Source organism: Lethenteron reissneri, chromosome 22, assembly GCF_015708825.2.
Source record: "Lethenteron reissneri isolate LAM-NWPU_2019-01 chromosome 22, ASM1570882v1, whole genome shotgun sequence".
Taxonomy (NCBI): Eukaryota; Metazoa; Chordata; class Hyperoartia; order Petromyzontiformes; family Petromyzontidae; genus Lethenteron; species Lethenteron reissneri.
In genome coordinates, this window is record NC_083800.1 from 14,768,329 (window position 1) to 14,785,950 (window position 17,622).

Sequence of the window (17,622 nt, forward strand, 5' to 3'; positions counted from 1 at the left end):
AACGCTCCTGAGTAACATGTAAATGATCACTAGCAAATGGGTAGACAAATGCTTAATTGCAGTTGTGGATTTGTTGCGTTTCTGCTGCAAAACACAACGCACGACTACGTGTGCAGCATCCGTGAGTGGCACCCTGAGTAACATGGACACGTGTTCCATGCGTGAGCCAAGTCCAGGAATAAACCACACACGTTTAGTTGAGCGTTTTAACACGCGGATTATAAAGCCTTTACCTTCTGATAACCCTCCAACACCTCCTTCATCTTCTCGTATCGGCGGAAGAGTTCTGAAAAGGACTTCTCCATGGAGCTGGAGTCGGCCAAATACTGTTCCTTCTCAGCCATCTCCTGCTGAATTTTCCTCTCCATCATGGCCTTTTCCATCTGGCTTTCCTCTACGCAGCAGCCACAAACAGATATGGGATTGCTTTGATAGTTTTAAAACAGTTATGACATTGATCAAACGTAATTAGTCGTATTTTCAAGCTGCAGAACAGCTTGGTAACTTGGCTATTATCGTTACAAATTTTCCCCATCTCTGATGTCCAGTGACTTGGGGCATAGTGGACACATCAGTGCAGTAAGTAAATGTACTGCACTAATATACCCATCCTCCTCATTGGCTGCACATGAAGGGGAACACTGTGATAGTAACCCCATTGTAATCCACACACAGCCACCACTGTACATTGTCACACACAGACAAGTCCTACAACAGTAGTTTCAAGGGGAATTCCTCCTCATCACTATGGCTTGGAATTCACCGCCCTCCTTGCAATACTCCTAACAGTTGCAACCCCCTCTTGTGGGGCTACGTAGACCATTTAGCAACAGATTAAAGACTGCATTGGTTCAGCTGCAGAAACCAAGTTGCAAGAGTGGGAAGGAACCCCAGTGAATGTGCACAGGAGACGGTGGGGCTGACTAACGAGGGCAACAACACTGGATTGCAGTGGGTGCTGTCTTCTCACAGAGCTCGTAAAGTGACAAGAAAGACGTGTCAACCACACACAGAGAGCAGTGGCCAGCACCACTTAAACCACTCTCTCTATTAAAAATAGTGGCCCAATAAAAGTAGTTTCATGATTATTAAAATAGTTTAATACATATGAAACAATTTTTATTTTACGAGGTCAGCCCCACTTAGCTACATAACTCCTTTTCAGAAGCGACCTGGCCACAAATGAGAGCTCAACGAAGTGGCTTCACACGTGTACATTTATAGCAGCTAAATACTCCAAATGCATGTTTCTAAATGTGGAGGTAAAAACCAGTTGACCAGAGAAAAATCCACGTGACCATGGGGAGAGACATGCAAACGCCAAATATCAGGGTCAGGGTCTGGATTAAACCCACGAACTCCTGTGTACCAGGCGAGGTAGTTCACATCTCGTCACCGCGAGATGCGTGTCAGAAAATAACAAGTTAATTACTCAAACTTATTATTACGTCACCATTGCATCTACAACCCGTCTCCTAGCGATCGAGAGCTTAGTTTACGGGAGACGGCTGTCACTTTGTGGGCGCGTTGCCCCGTCTCGATGCGCAAACTCCTGCAATAAAATTGCGCACCTCACAGTTGAAGGTCATTGTTCCAAGCGGACTGCGACCCTCGTGATCCGTGGATCAAACATCTCTCGAGACACTGGTATGGCAGCTCAAGCAGTTTACGCGAACGCTGTCGCAGGAGGTCACACGGTTGGCACAACGGTCCTACGCCGACTATGCACGATGCATGAAATTACCCAAAAGAACCTATAGGACTGGGCAGTTATGTTTGGGGTCTGTGACCAGGTTTAGGAGATCACTAGGTGAGGTGCACAAATAGCTTACCAATCATTTGGGCAATGGTCTTCTCGTATTCTGCCACAATTTTCCTGCACAAAAAACAAGTTGGTTACAAATAATAAAAGAACACGACGTTTCGGTCGCAACACAAGCGTCCGTCATCAGGTGAGAAAGAATGATCTGCCGTTGTGGCTTTATATAGGCACAGGAGGGGGGAGAAGGGGGGTTGTAGAGTCGTGGCTGCAGGAGTTCACGGGGCGGGGGGGAGGGTTTGTGGCGTGCAGGGACGGGTGGTCGCCCTTGCAAAAGAGGCAATGCCGTTATTTTCCGCTGCACACGCATATGTGGTGTCACGCGTTGAACCAATGTCACACCACCATCTCATCATTGTTCGTACAGCAGAACTCTGTTGTCCGGCATTCATGGGGAATGGAGGGTGCCGGTTAATCAAATATTTCCGGTTATCTGAGAGTTATACTTATAGTTCACCAAATTTTCCAAGTACATTCAACTTTTTGAGAAGGAAGTTAAGCCTACATTTTAACTATGATATAAAAAAGTATATTTTATTTTACAGAGGTGCTCACCAGTCAGTTGTAGCGCATTCTACCTTGATTGCAGAGAAGCAGTGGGGCCGTTTAAGAGTACAGGAGACAACACTGTATGTACAGACTGTCGCTAGTGCCACCACTCGGCAGCGTTCTGAGACTTCCGTAAACAATAGATCTATGAGAAGAGCACGGCAAGATGCCAGATGGCTGTCGGAATATTTCCGGATATGTGAAGAAAGATTAGTATTGCCGTCTATGACAGATGCCGGTTAATAGAGCATTCCGGGTGGTAAAATGCCGGATGGCAGAGCTTTTGCTGGACTATTACACGGGCTTTGCCGACACATTAATTTACACCCCACCTCATTTCTGTGACCTCCCGTTTGTCGTCATCGCACGTCCTCTTCCATTCTGCGATCTCACAGTTTTTCGTCAAAATCTGCAATGAGGAAAGTCCAGCTGTAAGTAAGTGTGCTTGTGACGTATACAGGGGAGATGGAGTGTTAAGAGCTGTAGTGGGAAGGAATCTTATGGGGAGTCTAGCCATGGCAAGGAGGAAAATAAATTATCTTGTGGTCTTCCATGAGAAGTAATGGACTGTAACATTTCTTTAAAAAAAGTATTATAAGAAGGGATGAACTGTGGTACGAGTTTAGTAGAAATATATTTCATGTAAAGTGCATAATCTAATGAACGATAATAAAACGTGACCGGATGACAACCAATGAACAGACAATGCGTGCACGATCAATAAAGGCAGGGTTCTGGTCTAGTGTGCACCGTGTCACCCAGCGGCATCCCGAGGGTGCTCACCTCTTCGCGGGCCCGCTGCAAAGCGCCGTCCAGGTCCGTCTGCGTGTACCGCAGCAGGCTCACGATGGCATTCTGATCGAGCATGCCCACCGGTGGGGTGTACACCGGGCCCTTGTGGGCAGGGACTTCAGGGACTGGCGGAATGTCCACCTGCAACCAGAACGGGGGCAGCGTATGACCTCAAGTTTCGCGTCTACAAATACGACGAAAACGGCCGTGGCTGATGCCGAGTTTGATGCCCTTTGAAAGTAAGTGACAAACACGCAAGCGAAGAGAACACGCAGGAAAACGTTTTGCAAACTCTCACAGAGCGACACTTGTACCACTCATCATACCAATAAGCACACAGAGTGTTAGTGTCAGTTCAGTTGCACGTGAATTTTCAAACAGCGAAAACTAGTGCTGCACTGCATGGAGGGCGGCCGCCACACCAATCGGGTAGCAAAAAGACATCTTCATCTTTCACATGCATTGTGCGGATATGTTAAAGTGTCTGTAAGTAACGTCTCAATCTCGACTGAATATCATGAAGTGCACACAAAAACGTAAATGTCCATTCCGGAAACATCATATTGCAGCAAGACATGCGTGTTCTTCTGTAAATGCGTTAATTAGCTGCTAGGCCAGCCTTTAAAAAGGAAGCCTACAATCATCACCCAACACTCCGAGGGACCCCCCCCCCAGTACAGCGACGCGTGGCCAGATACTTGTCTGCCAGACTAAAACCCGACACCTGAAATTGCACGAACTTCGTCCCGTTCCAGACGAGCGGTGACCTTCAAATTTTACCAGGTAACAGCTGCCATTTGCACAAATTAACAGAGCCGAATGGAAGCCGCATTTAAAGGACACGTAGAATGTTGAGATGGGTCCAACAATTTTCACGTAATTTTTTGCAAATAAATTGTCTGTTTAGAGTTTTTTTTCAGGATGGCACATGATTCTTTAGAAGCTGTGGGCACTACGAGTCAATAACTCGTCAAAGCCAAGTAAACATGGAACATTAATGTTGCTATGTTACAATGAGACAAAGATCTGATAACATCATCTTTTATTCCTCCTTTAATCATCTTTTCCGAACACAGTGTCTTGAAAGTTATAGTCTCCAATAATGTGCAAGATCAACCTCATGAGAAGTAAATACAACATTCACATCAGCGCCAGTGCTGAGAGCATGAATAAAACGTGTTCTTTCACAAGGAAATCCTGTAATTATACTTATTGTTGCATGTAAAAAAGTTCCAATATCGTGTATACCACACATTCATTGTGATAATGCCATGCCCTCCTACAAATTCCTCCCAATCAACTCCACCCTTTCCTTAACTGCCTGGCAGCTGAATATATTGGAGTCAATTAATTGACGACCTTTGCCCATCGCATATATACTGCCGCACATTTTCACCAGGAGATAACGGATCCTGCACGTGTCTTGTGTTAAGTGAGCGAGTGAATTACGAGTGCCACTTACAATGCCATCGGAGTTATTTCAAATCAAGCAGGGATTCACGTCCGAGTTAAAACACTCGTTATTTCGACTATTAAAGTCAGACTGCCTGCAGGCACAATCTGCGGCTGGCAAACTGTACCTGCCACTCTAGGGGGATGTTTGGGGAGAGGGTCCGTTGATGGCTGTCTAAATGAAAGGCCTCCAGCTGCACCGCAGCCAGCTGTAACTTCTCCTGCACTCCCCAGTCCACCCAATCAATAGCAGCAGCGGAGCGGACCAAGCCATCGACAGAGTGGGATGGGGCACGAGAGCAGGGCAACAGAGTATGAGCCAAAAGCGCAGAACGGAAGAGCAAAGAGGCAGGAAGGGAGAAAGGATAATGGACTGAAAATCAGAATCAAGCATCAGGGCCCAAAGGCACACGAAGAGCGAACGAAATGAGTTGGGCAAGTGAGATACTCCGCATCTCTTTGCCGAGTAGCTCACTTTTTGCTTTGAGAAGAACATTTAACATGTGACAAATGCAAAACTGAACATAAAGAATAGAACAGTGACCTCTACCAATAAATAAGGTTCCAATGCTGTTGTACATTCACATGATGCAGAAGAGAAACACTTCAACCCCATCCCTGGATGTTAAAAAACACATTCAAGATAATTGGTGAAAGATGGAAACAATACAAAGTGCCATGTTAGGTCGTTGTGACTCAATGGGAGTCCTTAAAAACATTCACAAAGGCAAACATCATTGCTATTTGCAGTTGGGAGAAGTTGGAATTTTTTTTACACGAGTGACTCAATAACACATCTGCCAGTGGTGGGTTTTATAGACCACAACACGTTTCCCAGTCAAAGAACTCTCAAATGATCTCCGCTTTTCTTGCTGAAGAAATGTACAGCTGAGAAACACGGGAGGCGATCCCGAAACGGAGGACCGTCCCCGTCAAGGCTGGCCCTCTAGTTCCAGGATTTATGGAAACCATTCTCCCCGGGGCACGGCGAGGCATGTAGAATAAGGCAGTGCCAAGTCCTATACAGAGCAGAACATCTCGCCACGGTGGCAAGATGTTAACTACCTCGTTTGGTATGTAGGAGGTCGTGGCTATGATCCCGACCCTGATGCCTGTACGTTTGAAGTTTTCATGTCTCTCTCTTTTTTATCTGGGTCCTCCACAGTTTTTCCCTCCAAATGTAAAAACATGCACTTAAGAGTATTTGGCTGCTATACATTTCCATGTGATAAGCCACTTCGTTTACCTATCATTTGTGGGCAGGTCGCTTCTGAAAAAGAGCTGCATAGCTCAGTGGGCCTTACCTGGTAAGATCAAAATAGTTTAGTTTTAGATAACAGGAGTGAGAGGGCATCATACCTGTCAACCCATACGGTTTACTCGTATTCGTGTACAGGGAAATTGAGTTTTCAGGTCCATATTGCATACAGCCAACATTTATTATCTATTTGTTTGTGTTTTTCCCTTGTGATGAGACTTTATAGGATGAGTGTTGAGATTTATAAGGGCACGGGGTGACCAATAAGGTCTGAATCGGCATGTAATAAAGTAGGGACTAATAAGGGGTTGACAGGTTTTGGGTATGCAAAATCTCTCCATCGAGTCGAGAAGAAGAAAGAACCGACCGATTCAAGAGTTATGCCTCGCTGAGAAACTGACATCTCCAACGAAACACTTGAACAGTTTCATGCACAAGCACTGTTGGTTCTGATTCATCTGTTTTCAGATGAACAGGATATGGTCTGTTTCAGCGTAAGTGTTGAGAATATCACTGATGTGTGTTTGCTATGACAGTCATTTGCTACTGGTGAACATTTTAATTAAAATGTCACATGCTAAATCAGAAGATATGAGAAGCCAAGATGATTATTATTACTATGACTACTACTAAACTTATTTACCCAGGAAAGCATCAAGTACTTAGTTGGCAGGAGGCGGTGATGGTCCTGTTTGTGTCACCGTGGTTTCACCGTTTGCTTGTACAGAATCATACCTGAAGCCTCAGTGCAAAGGCGGCTGGGTTTTTCTCTGCGATTTCTGGAAGCAACTCCTCCGTAGTTGCACTTTCCCAAGTAGATATGTTCTGCACGCACACGTACGCAAAAAACATGATCACTTTTTTGATAGACATAAAAATAGACCATTGCGTTAAAAACGTTGAAGTATTCTGACCGATGTTGCGAGCGTGAAGAGACGCGAGCGTGCGAGAGACGCGAGCGTGCGAGAGACGCGAGCGTGCGAGAGACGCGAGCGTGCGAGGGTGCGAGAGACGCGAGCGTGCGAGAGACGCGAGCGTGCGAGAGACGCGAGCGTGCGAGAGAAGCGAGCGTGCGAGAGACGCGAGCGTGCGAGAGACGCGAGCGTGCGAGAGACGCGAGCGTGCGAGAGACGCGAGCGTGCGAGAGACGCGAGCGTGCGAGAGACGCGAGCGTGCGAGGGAAGCGAGCGTGCGAGAGAAGCGAGCGTGGCCCCACCACCAGCGTGTCCGTCTTGAGCGGGGAGACGGCGAGGAGCTCCGCCACGCCCTTGCGCTTGGCCAGCTCGGCCTCCAGGGCGGCCGCCACCCCCCCCGCGTGCTGGGCCAGCGCCGCCGACGGTTCCCTGCGAACGCGGCCAACGGGAACCCCAACACGCCGGTGAGGAGCGGGCGGCGGGGGGAAGCCACCACGACCGCACTGCGAGCTCAGAAAGCAACGTGACGAGGACATTGTGTGGGATGGTGGGGAACGGGGAGAACGACGCCGGCGGCACCTCCTCCTCCCGTGCGGAACGTTATTCTGGGTGCGAGAACCTGTGGCGCTCCATCACACGCGGGACTTCAGGCGCCAGAGAACACACGCGGGGACTTCACAGCGCTAAAATAAAATCTCTCCGTGGTTTTGCTAGACGATGACATTTTTTTATTTGCTAATCTCATTATCATCATTTTCTTGGGGATCTGCATGTAACACGGAAAACAGTAGATCTTGTGGGCCTTACATTGTTGTAATTAGAAGATACCAGGACAAATAGGTGTTCCAATGTATATTGGGAAGATACATAGGAAAAACACACATGGTTATATGAATAGAAAAATATGTTCTTCAAACACAATTATTCAAACTGCAATCACGTGCACTTGGCTGCACGCACAGCACAACACCACAGCGCGTTTGACAAAGACTCACAAAGCTTCCGGTCGCTGGCAGATGCTCTTCACTGGGCTGTCTCGGAGCAAGGGATCGAACTTCAGGTAGAGAGATTGCTTCCTTAGAGCAGATTCCTGAAACTGAAACAATGTAAACGAAACACTGCTCAGTTATGCGTGCAGTGACATGTGAGAGCAATGTATCGATATTAATTGATGATTCAGCAAATTCTAAAATGGAGATAAACCAAGCATGGTAGAATTCAAAGGTATCAAAAAAGTTTCCGTGTGCTGTGAGGAGTGCACATACAAGATCAGCAGCAGTGACAAACACGAGATGCTTACGTAATGGCATATACAGGGTGTTTAAATAAGATGGACCCGATTTGAAATCACTGTATCTCTGTAACCACGAACCATTTATGAATGAAACTCTTACCACTTGAAAGGACGGGGCACAGTTTCAAATGATTACCGCTAGATGCCTCTCCCAGCGCACAAACAGCCTCTAGCCTCAGTCATTCGCAAGACACGCTGCCTCAACGTTGGATAGGTCACACGGGACCCCAAGACTTGGCGCTACACTCTTGGCCCCCAAGATCCCCAGACATCATCACACCCTGCGACTTTTTCTTGTGGGGATATGTCAAAGACCGTGTTTTTGTGCCACCATTAGCGACTGATCTGGATGACCTCAAAAACAGAATCACGGCAGCAGTGACTTCAGTGGAAGAAGACACTTTGAGAGGCATTTGGGACGAATTAAACTATCGTCTCAATGTTGTCCGTACAGCAGGTTGAGGGCACATAGAGCATTTATAAAATGGTTATTAAAATTTTATAACTCATTAAACCGTTTGTAACTTTTTGTGTAATTGTAACATGTTGCCATCGTGAAATATACCGCTTTGAAATTGGGTCCATCTTTTTGAAACACTCTGCATACATGCAAAACAAAGGTCAATGAGAGTTCAATTTCCTGCTTATCATCTGAGAACATGCACTCATTGTTTAAATGTTTCCCTTTCAAGTAAGAGATGTGTTGTCTCGGTGGGCTCTCACTGAGCTTGAAATCCATTACATCCAATGAGCCACGGAGAGGAATATTATGAAAAATAAGAATAGGTTTTACTCTTTTTGGCAATACCTTTTGCAAGGAATCAAGTCTGCATTGACCGCATGTAGTTGTGGGAAAACATTTTAAATTGATTGGCCTACACCAGACAGCCTTCTTTATGGCCCTGTCTCACCAATGTCAGACCAGAGAATGCCAAACGGCAAACAGCACAAAGACAATCCAAGTATCAGCATTCATGAAGAGGTAAAACCATTCTTATTTCTTATACTTTGATACAGGCAAAACATGTCCCAGAGGAAACTGGCGCTATCATTGGCCACAAGCTGCTCGCGGGGTGCGACCAACACGCCTCGAAGCAAGGCGGGTGGAACAACAGCCCTTCCAGAGGCCACGGCAAAGCCGAGGGCATCGCTGGCTCGGGGAACCAAGCGCCGCTCTGGCTGCCTCACGACGTTTCGACAGACACACAAATTGAGTAGCCAGCGCAGGGTATCCGAAGGCACCGGTGTAAACTAAAAACAATGGGCTGTGCTTTTATCATCACAAGAACTATACCATTCACCGCTAATGAATGAATAAGAAAATACAAATATATAAATCGCCAGCAAACATTTAACAGCTACAATGTAGTGGTCAGTGACTTTCAAACTTACAGATGATGTGGATCCAAAATTTTCAAGATAGTCTATAGGCTGGTCAAACCCTGGAACTGAAAAAAAAAATTACATAAAAAAATCAATCGAATGCATTTATACATATTGCAGAAAGATAAGGCAAGAAAGTCAATGTTAGGAGGGCACGAAAGAGCTCATTGGCACAATCATAGCAATCATAAATCAAAGACAAATCTTGGTTTATGAGATGAAGCTTGAAACTTGTGGACTTTAGAGAAAAATGCACAATGCTTAGACTTGTATTATGAATTCCATTTGATTTCTTAAGATCAAGTGTGAGAGTGCTGGCATTCATCCTTGTCGTTGAAGCATGACAATAATACCATTACCGTGGGAATCTATTTCAGAAAGCAACGCTCGCATATTGAGCATTTGACGTATAATGAGTGCATCGACAGATGGGTGTCTCAATCCAGCATACAGCTTTCTTGCTCCGACATAATACGAGCAAGTTAATATTCTACCCCAGGAGACGAGGGATAATGTTACTTACAGCATGTTAATATTACCATCCATGGTTAAGACAAATACGTTGCTTCTAACACAAATAATTGTATTGCTTTGATGAGCTTGTTATTGGGGGTGCGTTCTCATCCCATGCTAAAGTGAAACAGGGCTATACAACATAAAAAAAACACTACCAGGTAAAGCCCACTGAGCTATGGAGCTCTTTTAAAGAAGCGACTTGGCTATCACGAATGATCACTCAACGAAGTGGCTTATCACGTGGAATTTTATGGCAGCCAAAGTCTAAACGCCCGTTTCTAAATGTGGAGGAAAAAACCGGAAGACACCGAGAAAAATACACTCGACCACGAGGAGGGAGAGAGAGAGACATGCACATTCAAAATATACAGCAGGCATTAGGGCTGGGGTCAAACCCATGAGCTGCTGTATACCGGGCGAGGTAGTTCATACCTCACCACCGCGGCAACCATGAAGCTGTTCACGTCCGAGAGGCTCACCTTCTGCAGCCGACCGGAACTCGTCATCACCGATCAACGCCTCGAGGTCTGCGGCCTCGGAGAATGCCGGCTCCGGGAGAGGCTGCGAGCCCTGCGCCATCTTGTGACTGGCCGCAGCCGCCGAGGAGGCCAGCTTCTCCTCGTCGGTGGCACGGCCCGACGCGTGGATGTCCACCGGGACGTCGTCCAGGGGAAGGTCATCCTGTGGAAACATGGCACAGTTACACCCGTAAGGGTATCAATGAATGACCATGCAAGCGGCACGAAGCATCACGCACAATTATTATAGTTGATTATTATTATTATTGCCACGCTATTTCACCCAGGAAAGCCTTACCGAGTCTCAAGACTCGTTTTTCGGAGTAGGGGGGCGATGTTGCTGCTCTGTGTGATCCCAACGGAGTAATTTTTCAGCATTGGGATGTTTGGCCAATGCCAGTTACACTGTATGTTTTCTTTTTGCTATGGGAGGAAACCAGAGAACCCGGAGGAAACCCACGCAGAGCAGGGGGAGAGAGAACACAGAATCTGGAAAAAAGGTCCACGCGTCATGAATCGAACCCAGGGGCTGCTCTTGCTGCGAGGCACAAGCGCTACCACTGTGCCACCCTGCCGCCAAATTAACTGGAGCCGAGAAAAGATGACCCCAAGTACAATAGGTGTACAACATGGCGCAGGCAGTGATGTAATATAAGGGGGGTAGTGCTTACTTGAGGAATTTCTTCAGGAGAGTTTTTTGGAGATTTCTTCACCTTAAAGGTACCCCTGAAAGTGTAATAATATTCAGAATTAATGACGAATTCAACGTAGTTTTCAATGCACATCTTAAAATTGTCTACAACCCACGCAAATAATGTTCCAGCCTGAAGCATGGCGTTGACTGTGCAGCCCCACGTTAAACACAGACTGGGCCTGTACAGACTGCTCCGATAAAGCGCATCGTGAACTATTATGAACGAGCTGTGTGGCACACATGGTGCAGCCTGTTCACTCGTGAAAAGCACCATTCGCCGCTTATCCCATGATCTACAACATTACTCATCAGGAGAGCTTCCGACTATAACACGAAAACATCAGTATGTTGCCAGCGATCTGGGTGGCTGCAATGCTGCTTTTCTCGCATCTCCTATTCCTAAGATTATTTTACATTAAAACGTCTCTTGGCTGTCCTTTTCAACAAATGAAGCCCATTACTGCAGCAAATCGGACCAATGTAAACAAGCACTTGTATCTGTTAATGTAAACAATTTACATAACTTACATCCCAGGTTTAAATCGGCCCAATTTGTCCTGTTCAGATGAAACAGAATGCTGCCTGTTCTCAGAGAGTGAGGTGGCAGCTGATACCATGAACGCGGATCATGTACAAACCCCTTTTAACATAGAGTCGCCTGCAACGAGCGTCAAGAATTTCCCAGAAGAGTGATCAATGTTTGGGCAATTTTGGAAATGACGAAGTTTTGGCTGTAGGGCATCACTGAATAAGATAGAAAAATATGGGCATAATGCTCAGGAATATATGGACTGCCATTTCATGAGTATCAACGAGCCAAGACAGAAATACTGACCTCTGCACAATCCATCAACCCCACCTGAATAGTTAATTACAGAAATGAGCCACCGTGGCCACCTTGAAATAGAAAGGGCAGCAGCAGCAGCAGCCAGTACTGCCGCTGCTTGAAAGCACCAATGAAGGTGGCGGACTACTTACGTGCTCTGTGCACGGTGCTGCTAAGCGAAGGTGCACCAACTCAGGTGATGTGGCTGACACAGTGTGACCGTGTGTCAATGACACACAGGGCTTATAAACACAACACATATCGGAAGGGGGGAAATTATAATCCTCTTCCTACAGTTAAGTAAAAAAATCTGAATTCATCCCGATTGTGTTGTCGATATTATCTCATGAGGCATTATCGATTCAGGTCTCTTGCAGAGCAGTGCAACCCTTGATGTAAGCGACAGGCCCATGGAAGAAGATATCACAGAGCTACCTATTAGAGCCCTTCAAGTGACCTCCGGTCTACAAGGTAGGAAGCAGCATCTTCCCAACCGCCATGTAATAAGAGGGTTAATGTTTGTTTTATGACAGTCTAACATATTATTATTAATTCTTAAGAGCTCAAATTTGCCCGCAATGAAGTGCACAATGAAATGTTTTTTTGGTGCAGCACCGATGACCAGGCTGAGGCAACCAACCCACGACACACTGAGATTCAAGGCACCCAGCCACCTCCCTCGTTACATTTAACCATAAGAAGGAAATGAAGAAATAACAGTAAAAAATATCAGATGTGTGTTTTGTAACGTATGAGTAAGCTACACACTGACTTTGGGATAGTCAGGTCAAAGTTTGCATCAGATTACACAGCACCAGGAAGATCAAGCCCAATGTAACCATCTGGGTATATTTGAGCCCACATTCGAATGACATTGGACTGTGGGTGGAGGGTTAAGGTAGGGAAGCAGCACCCACGTCCATCTAGAGCTGGGAACCCCGTGGGAGTATCGGCTTCATTTGGGAGGAGACGTGGTCACAGACCACGCACACCTCCACTGTCCCCACCACGTACGAGGGTCGCTCACAAAGTAATGCCCAATGAAAATGTGTTATCTCAGCCAACATGTAGAGGCAAAGTGAAACCTATCCACACAATTGGCGATGGTATTGGCTACATGCGCATTACTTTTCCATATAATCCCCTTCCACCGTCAATGGCTTTACGCCATCGAGAAAAGGCGGCGTGTATTAATTGCCAGTGAAAGTCCTGTCCCGCCTCTCAAAGCCACTTCATCACCTCACTAACAACCTTGTCGTCTGTAAATGTGTACTCGTTTTACCCAGCAGCGCCCCAGTGCTTCTTCTGTTGTGAACGTTGCCCCACTGACTCGTTCTCTGCAGTCTAAAACTCAATTCCAGCCCTTTGTTTGCGATGCACATCGCTGCTCGATGGCATTTTGACGACTAATTGGTGAGGGGCTATTGGTAGGGACATTTTGAAACTGTGAAAAGTGTGAAAGTTAAATCTTACAGCTCACTGAAAGTTTGATCATTTTCCAGTGGGAATATATTTTTTATGTGTGGCATTACTTTCTGGGCGATCCTCATATTAACGTCAGCTCAATTTTTATTATTTAAAAAAAACAGCATGGCCATGAGCAGGGTGGGCTAGGAAGCACTGATTTATAGTGGCAAAACAATTGTAGCATCATGGATGTTACCAAATGCACGAATATATTTGATAGCGACACTTATGCAGCTTCAGCAGAGAGAAAACCCACGTGTGCGAGGGGGCAACGAAGCGCACGTGTAGCGAAACAAACACAGTACTTACAACATAGAACACAAATACTTCAAGCCCTCTAATGTGCCGCTGCATTAATACAAAAAAGAAAGACAAGAGTTTAGACAAGACAGAGGACATTAAGTCAATCACAGGAATTGGAATGTCGAGGTTTGAACTTTCAGAGCAAATCACACAGGTGCATGCTATACTTTAACTTAATCAAAATGTAAGGTAGCATTCACTAATTTATCACTTATTTGCCGTACGTTTAAGAACAAGCAGGCATTGGAACCCTCGGTGCATTGCGTACCTGAGGCTGTTACGAGCACTAAATCGTGTGTTTTTGTATCACGTGCAGTCACAGCTGGTGCATCTGCCAGTCATCTCAGTCAACCCATGGCACCTGAGTCTGCCCCGTGACCTCCGGTCAGCGAGTGTTCAACACTTCACGTGGCCTCTAAGTGCACCTGGCCTGGCACAGGCGCCGTGGTGACGTCACTGCCACTTAGTGGCGAATGGCGGCTGCTGTTGTTGTTGCAGTCAATGCCCACGAGCCAAGTGCGGTCCCGAACGCAAGAGGAAGCGCCACAGCGGCAATGACCTCAGTCGAGTGGGGTGGTGGCGGCTTTCTCCACGGAGCACGTCAACGTGCGCACATGCGCGCTTAACACGTGAACAACAACGTGGAGCGAGCACCCTCTGCAGCTTTCACCTTCTTACTAAAAACGACCACAATGAGTTACTGGGGCCGAGTTTCAGGTTTCGCGATGTTGATCAGGTTAAGGTTAATAAGGGCGCCATGGTGGCGAGATGTTAATTACCTCACCTGGTATACAGGAGATTGTGGGTTCGAGCCTAACCCTGACGCCTGCTGTATTTGAAGTTTGCATGTTCTCCCTGTAGTCGCGTGGATTATTATCCGGGTCCTCCAGGTTTTCCCTCCACATTGAGAATCAACGTGCCTTTAGAGTATCTGGCTGCTATAAATTTCCACGTGATAAGCCACTTTCCTGAGTTGTCATTTGTGGCCAGGTCACTTCTGAAAAAAGCTAAAGAGCTCATTGGGCCTTACCGGGTAAATAAAAGCAATTCAGTTTTTTTAAAGTTAAAAAAGTCGTATATTGCTATCCTCTTACTTTTTTTTTCAAAAAGAGCTCTTCTCATAAAGGTTGCACAGCTCTCCGTTGATGGCCACAGGACAGGAGAGGGAAATTATACAGGGAAACACATTCCTGCTGAAAGGCGTTGTGATTGTGGGATGTCATGGTGAAGAGACATTTGTTTTTGCACTTTGGACGCATTGGCTGAGGCAATAATTTTGTAAACCGGTATTGTAGTCAATGACATCGGTCTATGAAAGTTTGATCTTGTGAGTCAATTCCAATGTACATCCGCAAAAGGATCAATATCGGTTGACCACAAATGAAAAAAAAAACGTCAACGCATAACACCACATTTACTAAATACAGCCTTCTACGACCTCAAAGAAAAAATTCCTAACACTGTGATGATACGAATGACTGCACGTCATCGCATGCTGCCAAGATAATCAAGTCCAAAATAATGTATTCTTAATAAACGCTCACAATAAATGCACGTAGGAATGGAGAAAAAATAGATATAATTATTTAGTTTTTTGGAACCCTCCCCTCAAAATCCCTCACATTCCCCATCTCAGTACCAAACTTCCCAAATCTGCAATGCCCTAGCTGAGGTCTTCACGGTCAACAACCATCAACCGAACACACAAACCTCCCTCTGAGTGCAAGCGATCCATTGTAACTCCTGCATGTACATTTCTTTTTTCTATTTTACCAGCTAAGGTACCACTGAGCTATGCAGCTTTTTCAGAAGCGACCTGGCCACAAATTATAGCTCAAGGAAGTGGCTTATCGCGTGGAATTTTTGTTGCACCCAATTACTATAAACGCATGTTTCTAAATATGGCGGGAAAAACTGGAGGTCCCAGAGAAAAATCCACGCGACCAAATTTCAAATATACAGCAGGCGTCAGGGTCAGGATCAAACCCACTACCTCCTGCATACCAGGCGAAGTAGTTAACATCTCATAGCCAGCGTGGCACCCTGTTCTGCTGCCCCTCCCACATCTCCTGTTCCAGTGAATGGACTCCAACAACGTGGATGGCATTGAACAAAGAGGGGAACCAAAATGACAACTCTGCCCAAACAACGGTGCCTCTCCTAACCACACACAAGCTTGGGTTGCACCATAGAAGTTGAAAACCCTTTTGACACCGCACTAATGACATCACTGGAGGGGGGGGGGACCAAAGTGAGATTGAGGCAGGGTGTGCAGTGTGGCGAGTTTATGCAATGGCCCACCTGGTAATCAGTTTGTAAAGCTGAAATGTAACTGTATTATTTTACTCCCAGTTCATGCACGTTCCTGATTTATTGGTGTGTTTACATTTTTTGCCAGATTAGTGATTTAAGAATTGTTACAGTGTGACATAATTCCTATTCATATTCTTTGGGTCTTTCGTTAAAGTCATGTAGATAGGTTAAAAAAAAATTTTGAAACTACGACATAATTCCTGTGTATGATGTAGTGAGAATAATTCCCAGAAAAAACATGTCTTGAAATCATCTAGTCCACGAGTTCTTAAATTGTTTGGCCTATGAGCAACTTAAGAGCCACGTCAAAATCTCAAAAGCAGTAACATTCCAGTGATTAATCATTGACTGGAAAACATAATTGTGGGCAAGACATTGGACAGCCCGACACTCGGCAGGGGGATGTGGTATTTAAATTGCACCACAAGCAGCACTGGGGAACAGATAGAGTCCCTCAACAACCCCCAAGCTCCCCCCTCTCCCTCCCTCTGCATCCCCCCCCTCAGCTACCCCCTCCCTCTGCACCCCCCCACCCCAGCTGCCCTCTTCCCCTAGCCAATCCACTTACCTGAACATTGTACATGTTTCACTATTAGTACTATTGTAATATATATTTAAATAGGAACATATGTCTTGACTTGTCATTCTGATATTTAAGTAGTATTAAACACTTAATTACACATCATTTGTGGCCAGATCGCTTCTGACAAGAGCTATATAGCTCAGTGGGCCTTCTCTGATGAAATAAAAAGTTTGGTTTTAGTTTAAAAGATTTACATTATTTTATATTGATAATTGTACTGTTATATAACGTGGCATGCTTGGTGCTAGCTTTCGACAATATAAATCATCAGATACACAAGTTTTACTTTTGTAGAAAATGCATTCGCTTTTGAAAAAACCGTACCCATTACAGACATGTAGATTAAGGGATTGAATTAAAAATAACAAATTATATATAAGTGAGATCTCAAATTCCATTTCAGGCATGGTTCACGTAGCCTGGCCACCTGTGCAAGGTCAGTAACGCAAAGCCCCCTGGGGGAAGCTGCACCACTGGGGCAGGCTGCACCACTCGGGGGGCTGCACCACTGAGTCAGTGAAGTTGCACCACTGGGGCAGGCTGCACCACTGGGGGGGCTGCACCACTGAGTGACTGAAGTTGCACCACTGGGTGTGGCTGCACCACTGAGTGAAGCTGCACCACTGGGTGAGGCTGTACCACTGGGGCAGGCTGCACCACTGGGGGGGCTGCACCACTGAGTCAGTGAAGTTGCACCACTGGGTGTGGCTGCACCACTGAGTGAAGCTGCACCACTAGGTGATGCTGTACCACTGGGGCAGGCTGCACCACTGTGGGGGCTGCACCACTGAGTGACTGAAGTTGCACCACTGGGTGTGGCTGCACCACTGAGTGAAGCTGCACCACTGAGCGAAGTTGCACCACTGGGTGAGGCTGCACCACGACTGCACCACTGAGTGAGTGAGGCTGCACCACTGAGTGAGTGAGGCTGCACCACTGAG

The 17,622-nt window shown here is 46.1% G+C and overlaps 1 protein-coding gene across 5 annotated transcripts in view; it reads right to left on the reverse strand.

Moving 5' to 3' along the window:
• Positions 1-17,622, reverse strand: part of LOC133345682 (transforming acidic coiled-coil-containing protein 2-like) — a 51,501-nt gene that overhangs the window by 4,749 nt on the left and 29,130 nt on the right. For 3 of the 5 annotated variants that reach the window (XM_061556647.1, XM_061556644.1, XM_061556649.1), the window contains 11 exons: positions 11,167-11,221; positions 10,457-10,658; positions 9,471-9,526; positions 7,780-7,880; positions 7,087-7,213; positions 6,606-6,695; positions 4,741-4,833; positions 3,152-3,301; positions 2,701-2,777; positions 1,833-1,876; positions 234-394 (listed from right to left, as the gene is read on the reverse strand). In XM_061556647.1, the coding sequence (XP_061412631.1) occupies positions 234-394; positions 1,833-1,876; positions 2,701-2,777; positions 3,152-3,301; positions 4,741-4,833; positions 6,606-6,695; positions 7,087-7,213; positions 7,780-7,880; positions 9,471-9,526; positions 10,457-10,658; positions 11,167-11,221 (1,156 nt within the window). The remainder of the gene's footprint in view (positions 1-233; positions 395-1,832; positions 1,877-2,700; positions 2,778-3,151; positions 3,302-4,740; positions 4,834-6,605; positions 6,696-7,086; positions 7,214-7,779; positions 7,881-9,470; positions 9,527-10,456; positions 10,659-11,166; positions 11,222-17,622) is intronic. The other 2 variants (XM_061556646.1, XM_061556645.1) reach the window with 2 other exon arrangements.